The sequence below is a fragment of the Zonotrichia albicollis genome, chromosome 5 (genome assembly GCF_047830755.1).
Source record: "Zonotrichia albicollis isolate bZonAlb1 chromosome 5, bZonAlb1.hap1, whole genome shotgun sequence".
NCBI lineage: Eukaryota > Metazoa > Chordata > Aves > Passeriformes > Passerellidae > Zonotrichia > Zonotrichia albicollis.
In genome coordinates, this window is record NC_133823.1 from 18,944,451 (window position 1) to 18,961,163 (window position 16,713).

The following is a 16,713-nucleotide window of genomic DNA, read 5'->3' on the forward strand; positions in this document are numbered from 1 at the left end:
CATTTTTGGTTTGCTCCTTTTGCAAAGCTCCTATCTCACCTGTTTTGTGAGGGCTGTAGAGGGACAAGTGTTCCCTGGCCAGCCACTGAGGACTGCACTGCCCTGCCCAGGCAGCGGTGGTGGCAGGAGCAGCAAAGGCAGCAAACTGCAGCACACAGGATCTCAACTTCACCGCTCCCCTGCCCTGCACTGCCCCATGGAACACAGGCTTCCCTGGCTGCAGCAGTGCCTGGGAATGTCCATGGAGATCTGCCAAGTGCATCTCACATAGAAGTGACCCAGCAGAGGGCTGGGCTGGCAGCAGCCCTGGCACAGCAAGCATTGCTGGAGCTGGTGGGTTTCAGTGAGACCTGCAGAGCTGTGGGGAACTGCTGGCTCTTAGAATGCTACAAAACAAAGCAAAAATTATGGAGGGCCACCTTGGATGCATAAATCAGGTGGAGGATGTCAGTGCCTCCACATGCTTGCACAATCTCTGGTACACAGCCACCTCAGGACAGCTTCTTGGAGCAACCTGTCACACCAGGGTCACACACTTGGTGGGTGAAGACAAGCAGAGTGACACCAGTTCATGCTGCCTTGGCACTGGCCGTGGAGCACAGCAATGCTAACAAGAGGTGAGCAGCCTCTCTGGGCTGGCAGAGGACTCTGGAGGAGGAGTACGATGACAAATGGAAGGACAGACAGCATAGAGAGGGACACGTCTTAAAAAGACCTTCAGGGAGGGGACAACAGGTTCCATAAAACCAGAAATTATTCATTCTGCTGCTGACAATATTAGAAATAAAGTAATAATGGCAATAATAATAGTCATTATAATCCTTGCACTAGATACTAATCAGTAAATAACTATCCTAGCAACTTCTCTTTTTCATTTTTTTCTGGGTTTCTCCCCCTCCCCTCCAATTGCATATTTGGCCCCTCATATAGCAAAGGGGTGGAAAGGGTGTGAATTGAAAATTAACTCAGATCCTTCATTCCCCACTGTCTTAGAGCTATTCTCCACAAAAGGCTCAGTGGGACTGTCTTGGGGAAGAAAGGGAACATTTAGTGTGTTCCTGCTTATCAGCCAGAGTACCTGCTTTCCAGATGCACACCCTGATTTTCTTGGTTTGTTTTTTTTTTTTTTTTTTTTTACAAGTAGGTCTAGGAAACAGAACAATGACAGGAGGATCATTGTGAGACAACCAATGTGCAGAATTGTAGCCAAAATCTGAATTCACCAGAAACCAATAAGCTGAAATAGCCACAACCAACTGTCCATAGTCTTGTCTACAATGGCTTTAAACAAAAAAATATAAAGAGCCATGGACAGTTTCCTTACCCCTGTCCAGAATTTGATGTAAACAACATCCATAGAAACTGGGATTGTTAAGAAAGTTTATCCATATATCTGGATAGCAATAAAAAGCGTTTCCTAGGAAACTGTAAAAACCTGTACCAAGCAGTGTACAGCCAAGCCGAGAGGAACATTAGGTTGATTTATATTTTCAAGGTACAACTTTGCATGATCTCTTTCTGATCCTGTGATAATGTACAAGGAGAGCACGTGTGAAGGTCAGGGCTGGTTTTTTTCTGTTTGTTTGCTTGCTTTCTTCTCTGAAATGTCTCTTGTGTAACTCATTGGTCTGGGTTTTCATTTCAATTCTCCTTTGCAATAACAGGGCATTACCGCTCCCCGCGTCTGTCCTTCCTGGTCATGCCAAGGCTGCATCAGTAATTTCCTTCTGCTGCCAAAGAAACAACCGTTTCGTGTCTTCCCATTTCTTCCAGAACTGCTGCCAGCATGCTCAGGTTGCCATCAGGGAAATTCTGGGCTTCCCAGAGATCCAGGATCACCCCAGTGGGACTTGATTTCGTAGCAAAATAATTTAAGTACCTGCAATGAGCCAAAAGGAAACTTGCTGGTTTTGAGCTGCATGGAAATTACCTGAATTCATATGATTTCAACCCATCCCTGTTGTTGGTACTGTCAAGGTGCTCATCCCCTGTGCAGTCAGCATGACCATCGTGTCCATGTGCTTTCAGTGGGACTTGCACCAGGATGTTTTTGCACATATCCCTCCCATCCCTAGGAGCTCCCCTGCCTGACCACATGGGCAGCCCTGCTCACCTGTCCAGTTTCAGCTTGTGGGCCAACATGCGCCAGTCGTGGCCCCTGGTCTGGGGGGCATCCAGGCTGCTGCACAGCTTCTGCCTTATCGGGTGGGGGATGCTGAAAGCGCTGGGCCCCACAATGGTGGTGATGGTGCCCGCTGAGTCCATGGCAGGGTAATCAACACCAGTAGGCTCCTGAGATTGGAAAGACAGAAAAAAAGCCTGAACAACCCATCAGTTTTGTTACTGAGTGAAAAGACAATGGTAGAACTACATCCTCTGAGACACAGGGCTTTAACTTGCAGCCCTCTGCTGATCTAGTAAATACTAACATGTTAATCCATGCTAACATGTTAATCATGTAAATACTAACATGATCTAGTAAATAAACATGTTAATCCACTAAAAACCAGAAGTATTTATAATTAGCCTTGGGTTGAAAGACATTTTTTTTCCTCCTCTTTTTTTTTTTTTGAGGATAAATATTACTATAACTGGACAAAATGGCCATCCTAATTAATCACTTACAGGAAATAATGAAGATCAGTCACTTGGACACATTTCAGAGCAAAGTGCTACTACTAGAGCAGAGCTGGGCTTTCCTGGCTTGGCTGACAAGACCCGCTTCCCAGCATCTTCCCAAGCCCCAGTGTCCCACCAAGCCAGGACCAGGCCTGTAAAGCCACAGCTCTGAAGTTTAACTCCAGGTGAATTCTTGCTGGAGCTGTTCCATACACCTTGGAGTTGCTGGTGAACCAGAAGAGCTTGCTAAAGACTCCAGTGGATAGCACCAGCTGGAACCACACGTTGGGCAGCAGCTGATCTTTTTTTTTCCACAAGGAACAGTTTATTACAGGTAAAGGGAGCAGGACAAAAAACCCTCCAGCTCCCTTGTGCAAGGGGTTTTGTTCTGACATTAGTCAGGGGGTGCACACAAATAGCTAACTAATGGGGAATCCTTGAGGGAGGAAGAGGCATCAAGTGTCTGGAGCAAACTGGAGTAGGAGGGTGGACAGGATGGGTCACATGGGCCAATGGGGCTTTAAGGAATAGGGGAATTCCAAAGTGGTGTTGCAGACAGGGATTGGCCCGAGGTTTAAGTGGCAGAGAAGGTTTGGGAATCAAGGGCTGGGTTGCCTTGACAGGCAGGGAAAGAGCTGGAACAAGGGGTGGGGAATGGCATGAGGAACAGCTTTGAGGGAGAGTAAAATCCAGGGGTAAACCAGCTCTGGGAGAACATGGGGGTACAAGGAAATGAAACACTTAACAAGGAATCAATAAAATAAATTCCAACTGCAACACAGGCTCACACTATTGGCATTCCTCTGGCAGAACCCAAGCTCTCTGAAGCCTCCAATACTTTGCAGACCTCAGACAAACAGTCAGTACCACCCCAGGCACAAGCTGAGCCCTCATCTGCTTGTGACTTTGACTCTGGAAATAGATGGGAGAGCATGTGTTCAGAGCAGGGGATTGGGTAGGTGGGGGCCAGGCATTGCCCCCTCTCCCCAAGACACCTGCTGTGCTCCAAGGCAGTGTGGCAGCAAGTGTTTCAAGGGAAAAGTCATCCCCAAAGCCAGCTTGTCCCCTGCAGGTGTGGTGTTGATGCTCTTTGATGTGGTCCTCCCAGCTGGAGGGGTCCCTATGGCACCACTCTAACACCACTGGGAATAACAGCAGTTGGCTCCTCTGGGCAAGGATTTTGTCTGCTCCTTGGCCTGGATGGATTTAGTGCCCAAAGGTAGGACAATGGTAGGACAATGATAGCTGGTAAATTTGGAGGGTTGGGTTTGTTTAGGAACAGCAAGGTCCATGATGGAAAAAGCAGCAAACATGGCTGGTTCTGCCCTAATGCTGCTCAGTCTATTTCACAATTTGGTATTTTTTTTCTAGTAGAAATGGGGGACCTGCTTCTCCTCCCCCTCTGCCAGATCACAGTCCCAGGCAGCCAGAAACACTCACGCTAAAGACTTGTCATTAAAAATCAATTTGTTCTCTCCTCTGTGAACTGTCTTGTTGCTTTGTGTCAAACTGGCTGTTGGGAAGGAGCTGTAATACCTGAAACAGCCTTAAAGCCAGGCAGCTCCTGGCTGAAGCTGTAATCACAAGCCCCCCAAGGATTTTGCTGGGAATGCTCACAGTCCTGTGCAATCTCTGGTTTACCCCCCAAAAATGCATTTAGAGATGGAAAGGGAAGAGCCAGTGTCCATGAGCAATGCACAGAATGAAACCTTCTGGCTCCACTCTTTTATGTACACTAATTAATTCTCTTCCACTGTATAAATACGAACTTTTTTGGCTTTGTTTGTTTGTTTGTTTTAGATTTTTTGGGTTGTTTTTGTTAAAGGCATGCCATTTTACACAATCAGACAAATTTCTAACTAAGGAAGATTTACACAACACTGTAATGTCCCAAATTAACACGTTGAATGTGGCATCTGTACTTGGGCATCAAGGCTGTGGGTCAAAGACTGCCTGTCCCAACCCCAGTACCCAAAGCCTGGCAGCAGGAACTGCCCAGGAGCCAGGAAAATTATGTGCCTGATGCTGGTGCTGTGTGCAGGCTCGCCCACGCTGGGAGGTTGGAAGTGGCAGTAAGGTGGTGGCGGTGGCATTGCAGGCAGATAATATTTTCTTTATATTCTGGGCCAAAGGACACACGTGCTGCCCTGGCTCTCTAGGTGACCTGCAGCCCCAGGGGCTTCAGGATTGTTGCAGAAGGGCCCCAGGTATCTGTAGCATTGTCCTGTGGCTCTTCTGTGTGAGTGTCAATGGTACAAGATAAAAAGAGGGCTTCAAAAATGAATCAGGGGAGACCTTTATCACTATTTTCCTCCTGCTTTGCAAATGTGTGTGTTTTGGCACTCACTGCATTTGTATTTTTGAAGTCCCAGTGGCAGACACTGTATAAAGCCAGTATAAGACAGTTTAATCTGCAGAAGTTTTACATCCTTTGCTGTGGACTAAAAAGAAAGCCCATCAAGGGAGGATTCAGGAAACTGTGTTACTAAATTTTTATTGCAGGGTGACAGTGGCAGAGAGACAGATGCAGCAATAAGGAAAGATGCCAGCACAGTCCTGCAATGCCTAACTGCTGGCTGCATACCACTAGCCTAACCTCAGAAGAAAATGTAAGGAACCAGAGCTATGATTTCCTGATGCCTGGTCTGATGTCTTTATCATGCTTCTAGAGGCATACATTGATTTCCAAATTGCAGTTATTACCCTTTTAGGTGATTAACCTTTCATCAGATCTTTGAGTTATAGGATTTTCCCTAGTTGGCCCTATATCCCAGCTCTTAGCAGCCCAAGGTCCTCCTGTTCCTTGCTGGAGTTTGGGAATATCACAAGGTGTCAACAATAAGGGGCAATTTTGCAGGAGGCAGCCTTGATCACAGTGGTATTGTTCACTCCCTCTATTCATCCTTGATGGATAGGATCACAGCACAAGACAAGAATATTACCCTGTTCTGAATCTATTACCAGGCCCTATTACACACAACCAGCTGAAGATGATTATAGTGTATACTTGCATTTCATTAAACTTACTTTCAGCTCTTTCTCTTCTCTGTGAGGTTAAATTAGTGATTACCTCAATGCGGCACTTATTACAATAATTGTTTATGATGCTTGTTTTACCATCTGTCCTTAATGCTGTGTAGTCCCCAGATGAATGTGTAACTTTACACCCACTAACCAAGCAGATGTTATAGGTAATGGTGCTCACTGTCAGAGCCCTACAGCACAAGCAACTTTCATCTCTGCTCTTGCAGCCCTTCCCCAAGCCAGCCAGCAGTAATTGCCACCTGACAGTCTGCTCCTCATAGCTGCCAAGGATACCAGGGATAAAACCCACCAGCACATTCACTGAAGTCAATGCCACTTCACACCTGAATTTGTTGCTCCATCTCAGCCCCAAGCTTGACTGCCCCATGGAGCTAAAATTCTTCAGGTGCTACACAGCATTAGCAAACTCATGATAGTATTTCTTCTGGAAAATGTCAGTCATCAAAAGAAAAATTGCCAAAGACATAAGTCAGGATTTGTAGTAGTAGCAAAATACAAGGAGAAAAGTTACTGCAAATAGACCATCTGATATTTCCTACTGCACAGCAGCTATTATGTGGGATCAGAGGGGAGTGGCTCATGGAACAAACAACACTGACATTTTCCTATTCACTTTTCTCTCTCTCTAGGGAGCTATCAGACATACTGGGTCTCATGGACTGCCAAGGAAACAGGACCATAAGAGCTTCATGAGATGTTTTAGGGAGTGATAGGCAAAGAGCTCCTCCAGATAGACAAAGAAAGGCAGCACTAGTAGACAGACCTCCCACCTTTGAAGGAGGGATGCATCCTTCCAGATGAGAGAAACTACGGAAAAATGCAACAGGAGAGACAAAGCAAGGACTTAATGACTCTCTATGCCCATACCAGCAGTCAGGAGCAAAATGGGGAGCACTAAAGAGGTCCCAGTGGGAAAGGTTTTACCTTCTTAGCCATCCCATATTCCTGCAGTTGGATGGAAAAGTACACAAGTGTCATTTACCTCTGAGACAGAGCAGTTAAGCTGGAAGATCTGTCCTTCTCCTTCGACCTGCCGCACACACAGTTTGCACACCAGCTCCTGGGTGTTCAGACTGAACCTTTCCAGTGTGAAGGTGCAGTGCAGGTTCCTCTGACATCCACTCCAGATGTGGTAAAAGGGAATTTCCTGCAGGAGGAAAGCAAAAAAGTATAGTCAGGGAGGGATGTGGAACCAAGACATGGATGCTATGTCACCAGGGACTGCAGGCTCCATACTAATGTGACTGCAAATGGCCCAGGGGAAAAAAATGTCCATGGAACTACAGCCTGACTCCTGGTGTTTTTTAAACACACCTGTGTGTGACAGTATTTCTTTAAGCCTCACTGCTAGCATCCAATGTGAATGTTATGCTATGCTCACCTGGTATTTAGCCAGCAGCTTGCTCTTCCAGAGAGAATGGGCAATGTCATGAATGGACAGACGGAGGTTGTGGGTGCTTCCCTTGAAATGCAAAGTTTTAGGCTCTTCCAAAAGCTGCCCACCCATCTGCTGCTCAAGCTGGAGGACCTCCTGCAGTATTGGGATAAAAAGAAGAAAGTGGTCAGGTTCCATCAAGGCAGCACACTGGTCTACTGAATCCTTAAGGTTGTGTGCTGTAGATGCTGTAACTTGTGTCAAATAGATTAAAAAAATACACAGACATCGCACAGAATTGTGTGTCCCTGTGAACTGGAACTGCATTAGTTGATCTGACTGTAACCCTTTCACCTCTTTCATCCAGCAGCCGCCCAGCAGGGAGACACAGTGTTCTCTCACATGTCCTGTAAGCAGAAGCTCAATTCTATGCCGTTCAATGGAATGTGAAGCCTTTGCATGCAGTCACTGCTTGAGTACAGAAATAGATCAATCTCCATTGCTCATCAAACGGGACATCTGATGGTAGCTTTACTGTCTGGTTTTTGGAAACTCTGTTTGTGCAGGTCCTGCTGACATGGGACCTGTGCCTACCACTGGTCAGTCAGCTCATGGTCTCCTGCCCTGTGGCAGAGCAGTACAGGAGATAACAGATACCAGCCCTGACACTGGCCAGCAGGGTGGCATGGAAGCAGCCCAAGAGACAGTGGTGGAGCATTTTGTTCATACGAATACTCAAGGAATACAGGAGCACACAAAGCTGGGATTCTGCCCCAGGCCAAATAAAGGAGCCCCCATTTTAGCTAAGCTAATCCTGACTACATTGAGGGAGGTAGAAAGCATATAAGAAAAGCATCTTGAAGATTCTGAAGCTAAAACAACATTATTTTATTGGCTATTAGAAGAAAAGAAACAAAATCAGGAAACCTTTCAGATTAAGGGTATGCCAATGAATCAGTTCTAGCTTCTTTCCAGTGCCACCTAATTACTTCATCAAGATGTCTAAAGAGCAATCAATAGTAATTATCTGATTACTATAGATCTTCATTATGTTCCAATTACCTCCCTGGAATGTCCAGAAGATGACTTGTGGAGCTGTGTGAGCTAATTGCAGATGCCACCTCTCAGGCATGTGGTGCAGCTGTGCCAACAAACTGCTCCTGCCTATGCTGCACCATAGGCAGCATAGGGAGCTACACTACTGTGGGGGAAAACTGCAGTGTGATGCTGCACCATCCCACCCACCAGATCTGTGTTTCTAGTTTCAACAACCCACTTCTGGTAGCCACCCTGGGCCACTGTAGCCCTTCCATCTGCTTTAACTGGAGGACGCCAAGCAGCCTGTGCTTCTCCCATGCCATTTAGCTAATTAATTCAGAATTAATTTGGAGCCATGACTTGCACAGCCCTTCAAACACAGTGGCTGGTTCCTGCCATACGGCCTTTTTTATCCTGCTGGCTGGCACCTCTGTGTCCTCCTGAGCCAAAACCTGAGCTGCATATTGCTTGCCGCATGCTGAGGTGCCTGTGGTCACCCTGCCCACTGTCTCTCACCACCCTGCAAGGCAGGAGTTATTTCCTAGGAGAAGGAGCTCTGTAAAGCACCACTCCATCACCTGTGGCACCAGAACAGCCACAGCTTGGGACTCTTCATTAAAAGGGTACAAGCAAACAATGGTGTTCAGTCCAAGCTGTGCCTTTCTTCAATAAAAGGAAAAAAAAAAATTGCATTAAATAACAGAGAGAAGATCACAGGCCTGTTGTGCCTATTTTTGGGTGTTTTTTTTGAAGACACCTGCTGTGCAGCATAAAACATGTTGGGGAATGTCACCCTGCTACAGCCTGAAGTCCTTCACATGCCCCCAGTGTGCGAGGCAGCTGTTGCCATGTAACTGGCTGTTCAGGCCCTGCCACACTGCCACACACAGGTCACATACCTCAATCTCAAAGGCACACATCAATAAAGAGAGCAAAGCAGATGGATTTCTTTATAGTTATCGTGTTATTGCTTTTTCCTTTTTCTTTCTTTCTTTTCTTTTTTTTTTTTAACCCTGGGCATCCTCTTCAAGGTGCAAAAATTAACCTTAAAAAGAGAGGCCAGTGCTCAAGGTCACAACTCCCCTCATCCTTGCCTAAAAGGCATTTTTGAGAACATCCCATCCAGGTGACTCTGTGATGCAGAGGATGCTGCATGTGTGATCAGCACCGAGCCCACGCTGCTCCACAGCAGCCAGGAGCTTCACTAAGCTGCTCCCACAATAACCAAGCCCTTATTGATGGCAAATCATTACACTTCCCTACTGTACTGCGGGTGCCGGCAGCTCAGCTGCGAGTGCTTACTCTGCATGATGGGAGGGAAAAGTCTGCTGGATAAACACTGCACTGAGCTTTATGCTGCAACTACTTGTCTTCCTTTGGTGGCTGTTAAAATACATTCAGCATATGGCACACTCATTCCTGGTTGTAAATAATAACAGAATGCATTTGGTTGTCTATTAAAAAATACACACAATCCCCTACAAAGGCTCTTCCAAAGCTCAGGCAATGCAATATGGGAATATTGCTCTTCCCTACCCTTGCTGTGCTTTGCCCAGAGCAGCCAGCCTCAAGACATGGAGATGTTGCAGCTGGTGCTTCACCTGCTGCTTACAACTTTTCTTTCCTCTCTCAAATACTTCTAACATCAGGATCTGCTGGCCCAGCCCTGTCTGCACGCCTTGTCCCCACACCCAATGGTAACTGCCCTGTGAATGCCTTCCCTTTGGCAATACAGCCGTGCCAAGGATGTCCTCCCAGCACAGCAGGGGCTGCTGCTGTGAAAGCACATGCCAAATACCCCAACCTTTTTTCTTCTATCTAAATAGTCATGGACTGAGTCTACACAATTCTGTCACACAGATTGAGTCTACACAACACTGTCACACAGGGAAGTTTAGTACACGCTGGTTTGTACCCACCAGTTCGTACATGCCTGGTCATACACACTGGGCCATAGCCAGCCCTTCCAACTACATCTATTTTACTCATCTACAGCTGCTCTACTAGGCTTCTTTTCCCTCAATCTTCTTCCTTACACTGCCCAAAAAGGGCAGTTCATGCATTTGTAAGAGTCTGTGGCCAGCAAGTAGATGTTCTTGTCCTCCTGCAAACCACCAGCTGGCTGGGTCTTGAACCCCACGGGTGCCCCCCCAGTCTCGGGGTGGACATGCCAAAGAGAAAAAAAAATTAAAATCCATGAACTGGATGTAAGAAAGCAGTAGGTACAGAGTGAGATGGTGTCCTCCTGACTTTGCTCACCTTTCCTCACTAATCTGCAGTCTCACTTTGGGGTCTAACTGCAGCAAGATCCCAAGGACTGACCTGTTGCCCTCCCAGATTTTGGCTGCAGCTTCTCAGGTGAAGGATGGTTCCCCTGTGTGTCTTTCCTGATCCCTTCTGCTGTTGCACTGAATTGGATTAACTGTACCACACAACTCTCCCTACAGTCTATTAGAAACAGACCAACAGCTCCTGAGTAATTCCTAATTAGATTCCTCAGCTCTGACTGCATTAGCTGGCTGGCCAAGGCCCTACCAACTCAGTTATTATTTCCTCAGGCTTTGTCAAACCCATGGAAAATTGTATTATGCAGCACAGGCATAAAACCATCAGGACCTTTGAAGCTTGATTGGTATGAAAGTTTCTTTCCACTTTTTTTTTCTTTTTTTTTTTTCTTCCTTTTAATAGGAGGAACAAAAGGGAAATCAGACCAGGAAAAATAACTGTTTCTAAAAGGTTGGTAACACCAATGCAGTGACAGAGACCAAGCTCCTAGAGGACAAAACCATGCTGAAGTCCCCATGTGCCTGCTTCAACCCTTATACTTGTTACCTTTCTTACATGTTCAAAAGCACTCCCTCAGCAAAGCCTAGGCAGGCAATATCAGATAGTATCAGGGAGGACAACCAAGTGTGCTGCTCTCAGTGATGGAAGTCACTGTTCTGAAAAACACAAACATCTCCCAGCCAGTGTATCTGGGTTTAAATCCCAATAATTCCCAGCTAAACCGGAGGAAACAAAAGCATGTACAACAGCAGGATGACTCTGCTTAGTCAGGCTTTGAAATCACTTTGCCACAAAGAAGTGAAGTAGCTCTACCTACAGCTAAAGGAAAAACCCCACATTTTAATAAACTCAGCTGTGCAGTTGGAGCTACATATCTCATGAGGGCATCTATTATAGATACCTTCTGTATGAATACAGGTATTTATAAAGAGAAATAGTGAGTATGGGTACCTCTCTGCTTATCTGCGTGTAGTGAGTGTGTGTTTGTGTGAATGCCAGAATTATGCAGGGAGAGTAAGGTTATCCAGTTAGGGATAGCAGCAGCTTTGCTTTATTCCACTTGTGAATTCCCAACACAAAAAGCTGCACGCGAAGGGGTGTAATAAAGCAGTATGAAAGCAGGCAGTGATTAACGGGCCAGAAGCTTCTTTTATCATTATCAAGTATTTACAAAGAAGCATTTATATGTTTTCCCATCTCTGGGGAGCTGGCACTTAGCATTAAAAATACATGAATAACGAAGGAAGCCCTGTGTACCTTATGGCCTTTTAATAATGCAAAAACCTTAGGATTCAGGATATGATACAGGTAAACAAAGGAAAAAAGACTGGTGGTTGGAAAATTGTGTGAGATCCCTATGCAAAGGACAATTTATAGTGTCTGAGGGTTAAACTGTAAAATAGCAGCTTGCTGTCAAGCTCTTCTAATCAGAAAAATAACCCAGGGAGCATGAATACATGGAGCAGAGGGTCCATGTATGCTATGACTGCAGTCCTGTGACAAGTGGGGAGGGAGAGGGAGAGCAAGCAAGAGACCAAGAACCACCTTAAGAGCATCCTGCGTGTCATCGAGGCAGTAGACCCGGATGCTGTACTCCAAGGATGAGCAGGACAGCGGTCCAAAGATGGCCAGTTTGAGACGTTTGGCTGCTGCCTTGGTGATTGACTGTCCCACCAAGGCATAGGTGCTGAGGGTTTCTGTCAGGATGTGGCAGGCCTCTGGGTCCAGCTGGATATAGCACGGGGTGGTGAAGTTTTCCTCTCCGACCACCACCACATCCTAAGAGAGAAAGAGACCAAGTTACAGCATGTGAATCCTCACAACTGCTCTTCTTTCAGGCAGCAATGCCCTTTCAAGCCTGGGTGATGCAAAAAGTCCTTGCTGTTTGCCCCTTAGATCAATTCAGGTCTAAATGTCCTGCTTCCAGCTTTTCTCCTGTGTAGACACAGGGACCAGATTTCTCAGGGGTGCTGGTGATGATGTTGGAGGTTGAATACTCTCCCTGTCTTCACTCCTGCTTTTAAACCCTGGGCAGACTTAGGCAAATAATGAAAATATCACCAAGACTTTATTGAAAGAGATATTGCAGAACTAATCATTTGGTGACCATGATTCAGCATCAGTAGTCTCAGGCATGCTGAATAAATAACTGCCCTTCACCTCCTAAGCACGACAATAAGGAGTTATAAAAACTCAGGGAAGGAAGTAACCTCCGTGACAGCCAAATACCACATCTATATAAAATATCACCTGCTGCTTCCTCAGAATAATCCTCTGTGACAAGACTGCAGGATGAGGAAAAAAACCACTGCCTGAATGCAGATGACCTCCCCACCCTGGGTGCACAGGAAAACAGCTCCCCTGCTCATTTCTCCATTCATCCCTGCGTGTAATATCCTGCACGCAACACGAGGTACTTTGAATGGCTTTGAGAGGGAGCAGGAGTGAAAGGTCAGCAGCAGGTGACAGCCACCTCTTGCAAAGCCACTCTGTGCCACACAACACTCAGCACAACTTGTCCACTTCATCCCTGCTGCCTGTAGCCTTGCAGAGCAATGTACACACCTGGCAGCTGACAAAAGTGAGCTCAGCTGGCATTAGGCATTAAGCTTGGCTCCCTTGGTCTCAGGAGAGGCACACCTGCCACATGTGCAGCGGTGGCACAGCCTTTTTGGAGGGCAAGGTGCTGCTCCATGGCGTGGCTCTGGCAGGAGGTGATGCTGCAGGGTGTGCATGAATGTGTGTGCACACGGGTGTGTGAGGCTCAGCTTGGAGGAGCTGCTCCGGAGCTGACAGGAGGAAGAAGATTGCTGTGTGATGGCCAGGGGCCCCATGGATGCTGCACACACACCAGGGTGTGTGCAGGGTTGGCAGAGCAACCTGTGCCTAGGGCAGGAGCAGGATGGGGGGATAATGAAGTGGTGCCAGTAACACACAGCCACAAATAAGGGACACACGTGTGGTGCCACGAGCTGGGCTGTGGGATGCAGATTAGCTGGCGAGACAGAGCTGTGCTTGCTGCGTGCTCCCTCCCAGCCGGAAGAAGAGCCAGTGCCACAAGCAGGAGGCCAAACACGAGAGGCTTTTGAAGACAATGCTGGACATGGCACTGCTGCTGCTGTCAGCCCAACTGCCTCCAGAAGCCACCCTGACCTTATTAAACTTACCAGTAGGAGAAAGTGCCCTTGCCAAATTAATTATGAGACCAAACTGGTGGCAGCAGGGACCTAGGAGCACAGAGCTGGAAAGGAGGGCTCTGTCAAGATGGGCCAGCCCTGCTGAAAGCATCACTTTATGCTCCAGTTATAGTGGGAAGATCCTTTTGCCACACTGCCTTGGGACATTCTCCTGCTATACTACTGGCAAGGAACCACCTCAGGCTCCCTCCATGGAAACCTGCTGGTACTAGGAGGTGCCAAAGTGCCCCAAGGCAGATCTCTGAATGGGCACACAGCAGCTTAGACATCTTGTAGGGAAGGGTACTCCTGCCTGCCTGTAGCAGTCATGTGTAGCAGTCATGGAAGCCCCAAAATACAGGTTCAGAAAGGCAAGTAAAGGATGAGCAGAGAGCCCTGCACACAGCCAGCACACAGGCTGGAGCTCTGGAGCCTCACCTCCCATTGTCCCTGGGCAGCCTGGTGCTTCAGCTGGATCTGCCAGTCCTCTGTGTTTGGCTCTGCACAGTGGTGCATGGTTAGAATGACAGGCCGGGTCAGCAGGGCTCCTGGTGGGCCACAGCTCACCACCGGTGTCAGCAGCGTTTGGCTGTCTTCCACTGGTGGCCTGGTGAGGAGACAGAAAGATGGATACATTAAGTGAGCTGAAAAAGACAAAAAACCTTTTTACATTTGGGTGTGTAAAAATAAAAAATCCTTTTCTTAAAATAGAAAGACTGTGCAAGCAAAATAGGTGGGTTTTGTTTTTCCTTCATTTTCCCCAAACCCTTATCTATTTCCTTTTTTGGCTTGTTTCTGTGCCCAATATCATTCATGTGTCAAGATGCAGGTTTAGGTATCAGCAAATTATGGGCCATATTTGCTGATTGCACTCCACTCTGAAGGATCCTTGCAGATGGTATGCAGAGGCTTCATTTCACCCACTGCAAAAATGTGGTCACTGCTGCATTTGGCAGCTCTTCAGCGACACACAAAAATGAATGGTGGCTCTTGTAGGCACCACTTGTGAGAACTATTTACTGTCAGGACAGAGAAAACAGACAAAAAGAGGAAGATGCTGAACTAATAAGGAGTGAGCATGACTGAAAGTGGTGCACAGCACATCTGAGATGTGCAGTTCGAGTTCTGAGGCATCACCAAACCAGTGATACTCATTTAACTTAAAAGGCATTCAGGAATGGCTTCTGCAAATGGAACTACTGGAATGGCTATTGCAAATAAACCTGCAGGCAGCAAGTGTCACTGCTGGTGAGGGAGAAAGGATGGTAAGGAATAGTGCAAGGTAAAACACACTTGCAAAGCCCAAAATTTCTAGTGATTACCCTGAGTTGTTCAGCTAAAAACACAGGTATTATCCAGTGTGCCTGCTGCCAGTCACTAGGAATTGGTGTTATGGGAAATCATGTGAATATTTAGGATACATAACATACACTCTGGTTTGAAAATGACAGTGTGTGTGCATGTGTGTGTGTGCACATGTGCAAGTGCAAACCATCCCAGACCAACTGCTGAGGAGCTGAGGAGCTCAAAACAAGAGGAAGCATGAGTGACTTTAACTATCCTGACATCTGGTGTATGACAAATACAGCTGAATGTGCCTCATCAACTGCCTCCCTAAATAATAGAGGACAAATTCATGATCCAGAAACCAGCAAGTGGGATTTTAGAAGCGTTCAATGTGATCTGTGCTAAAAATCCTGAATCTGCCCATAGGACCACACATGCTCTGCTCTGGCTGAAGGTTCAGTCCCAGGCTGCATTTACAAACACATCTACATCAGTCTTAGAGAAATTGAGAGACAACATTGCTGGTTTTTTCTGCAAGTCTTTGTCTTTGCCAAGAGAAGAACATAAGCAGCTGTAATCAGAGAATCCTAGAATATCCTGAGTTGGAAAGGACCCACAAGGATCATTGAGTCCAACTTCCTGCACAGGATTATCCCCAAGAGTCACGACCTGTGCATGAGAGCATTGTCCAAACACTTCTTGAGTTCTGCCAGGCTGGTGCTGTGACCACTTCCCTGGGGAGCCTGTTTTAGTGCCCAACCACTCTCTGTGTGAAGAACCTTTTCCTGATATCCAGTCTAAACCTCTCCTGACACAGCTTCAGGCCTTTCCCTTGGACTCTGTCACCGCAGAGCAGAGATCAGTGCCTGCCCCTCCTCTTCCTCTCGTGAGGAAGCTCTAACTGCAGTGAGATCTTCCCTCAGTCTCCTCCAGGCTGAACAAATGCAGTGACCTCAGCCAATCCTCACATGGCTTCCCTTCAAGACCCTTCATCATCTTCATTGCCCACCTTTGGATGCTCCCTAATAGTTTAGATGCTCTCTAATAGTCTCTCTTATATTGTGGCAGCCAAATCTACTCACAATATTCAAGGTCAGGCCACACCAGAGCAGAGAAGAGCAGAGCAGGTAATCTTAAATAACATTTTCAAGGAGGCCAAATCAGGACAGAAGCTATTTTGGTATCAAATTTATCACACCTATTCTGGTTATTGCAAATATATGTCCATAGGACTAATTTAATTTTGTCCACCTTAATTCTCCCTGCCTATCCTGTTAATCTCACAGAATGAACAACAAACTTTTGAGCAATCCTTTTTCAAAATGGAATGAAGGCATTTTTGAAAATTACCCCTAGTTGTCTCAAATGTTGTGAAGGTTTTTGTAGCATTTGAGGAAAAAAAGGGTCTGGCATTGGAAAATTTAAATCTATGCAAATCAGTAAATCCAGATGATACGCATCTGTGGAAATTAACTGATGAGTTTCCTAAATGACATAACAATTGTTTCTGAAAATCCATGGACTGGAAACAAACAGCTGTGATATAGATGTCTTTCAAAAAGGATGCAAAGTATAACAATCTGGACAGCTATCATGTATTGTGCCAACTATTTTAGCCTAGCAAACAATGCACAAAATAAATGAAACACAAGAGGAGTACCTAGTCCAGCTCCTCTTGCATACTGCAGGGAATAATTGGATTTAAATTAAGAAGATGAGGTATCACTTTTTTGCAAGGCCAGACTGAATAAAACATTGGACAGTTTTTCACTAAAACATGCCTTCTTTTTCTGACACCTTTACATTGTTATTTTGTTCATAAGAAGCAACAAGAAGCTTAAAAAACACTCAGAGTGTGTCAGTGGTTTTTAATGGTCATCAGCCTTG

General features: G+C 46.2%; 1 protein-coding gene across 2 annotated transcripts in view; it reads right to left on the reverse strand.

Moving 5' to 3' along the window:
• Nucleotides 1-1,102: 1,102 nt before the first annotated feature.
• Nucleotides 1,103-16,713, reverse strand: part of UNC5C (unc-5 netrin receptor C) — a 243,902-nt gene continuing 228,291 nt past the window's right edge. For both annotated transcript variants that reach the window (XM_026791990.2, XM_005484617.4), the window contains 6 exons: nucleotides 13,978-14,146; nucleotides 11,909-12,142; nucleotides 7,046-7,195; nucleotides 6,647-6,811; nucleotides 2,114-2,292; nucleotides 1,103-1,879 (listed from right to left, as the gene is read on the reverse strand). In XM_026791990.2, coding sequence (XP_026647791.2) covers nucleotides 1,714-1,879; nucleotides 2,114-2,292; nucleotides 6,647-6,811; nucleotides 7,046-7,195; nucleotides 11,909-12,142; nucleotides 13,978-14,146 — 1,063 coding nt within the window. In that variant the 3' untranslated portion in view covers nucleotides 1,103-1,713. The remainder of the gene's footprint in view (nucleotides 1,880-2,113; nucleotides 2,293-6,646; nucleotides 6,812-7,045; nucleotides 7,196-11,908; nucleotides 12,143-13,977; nucleotides 14,147-16,713) is intronic.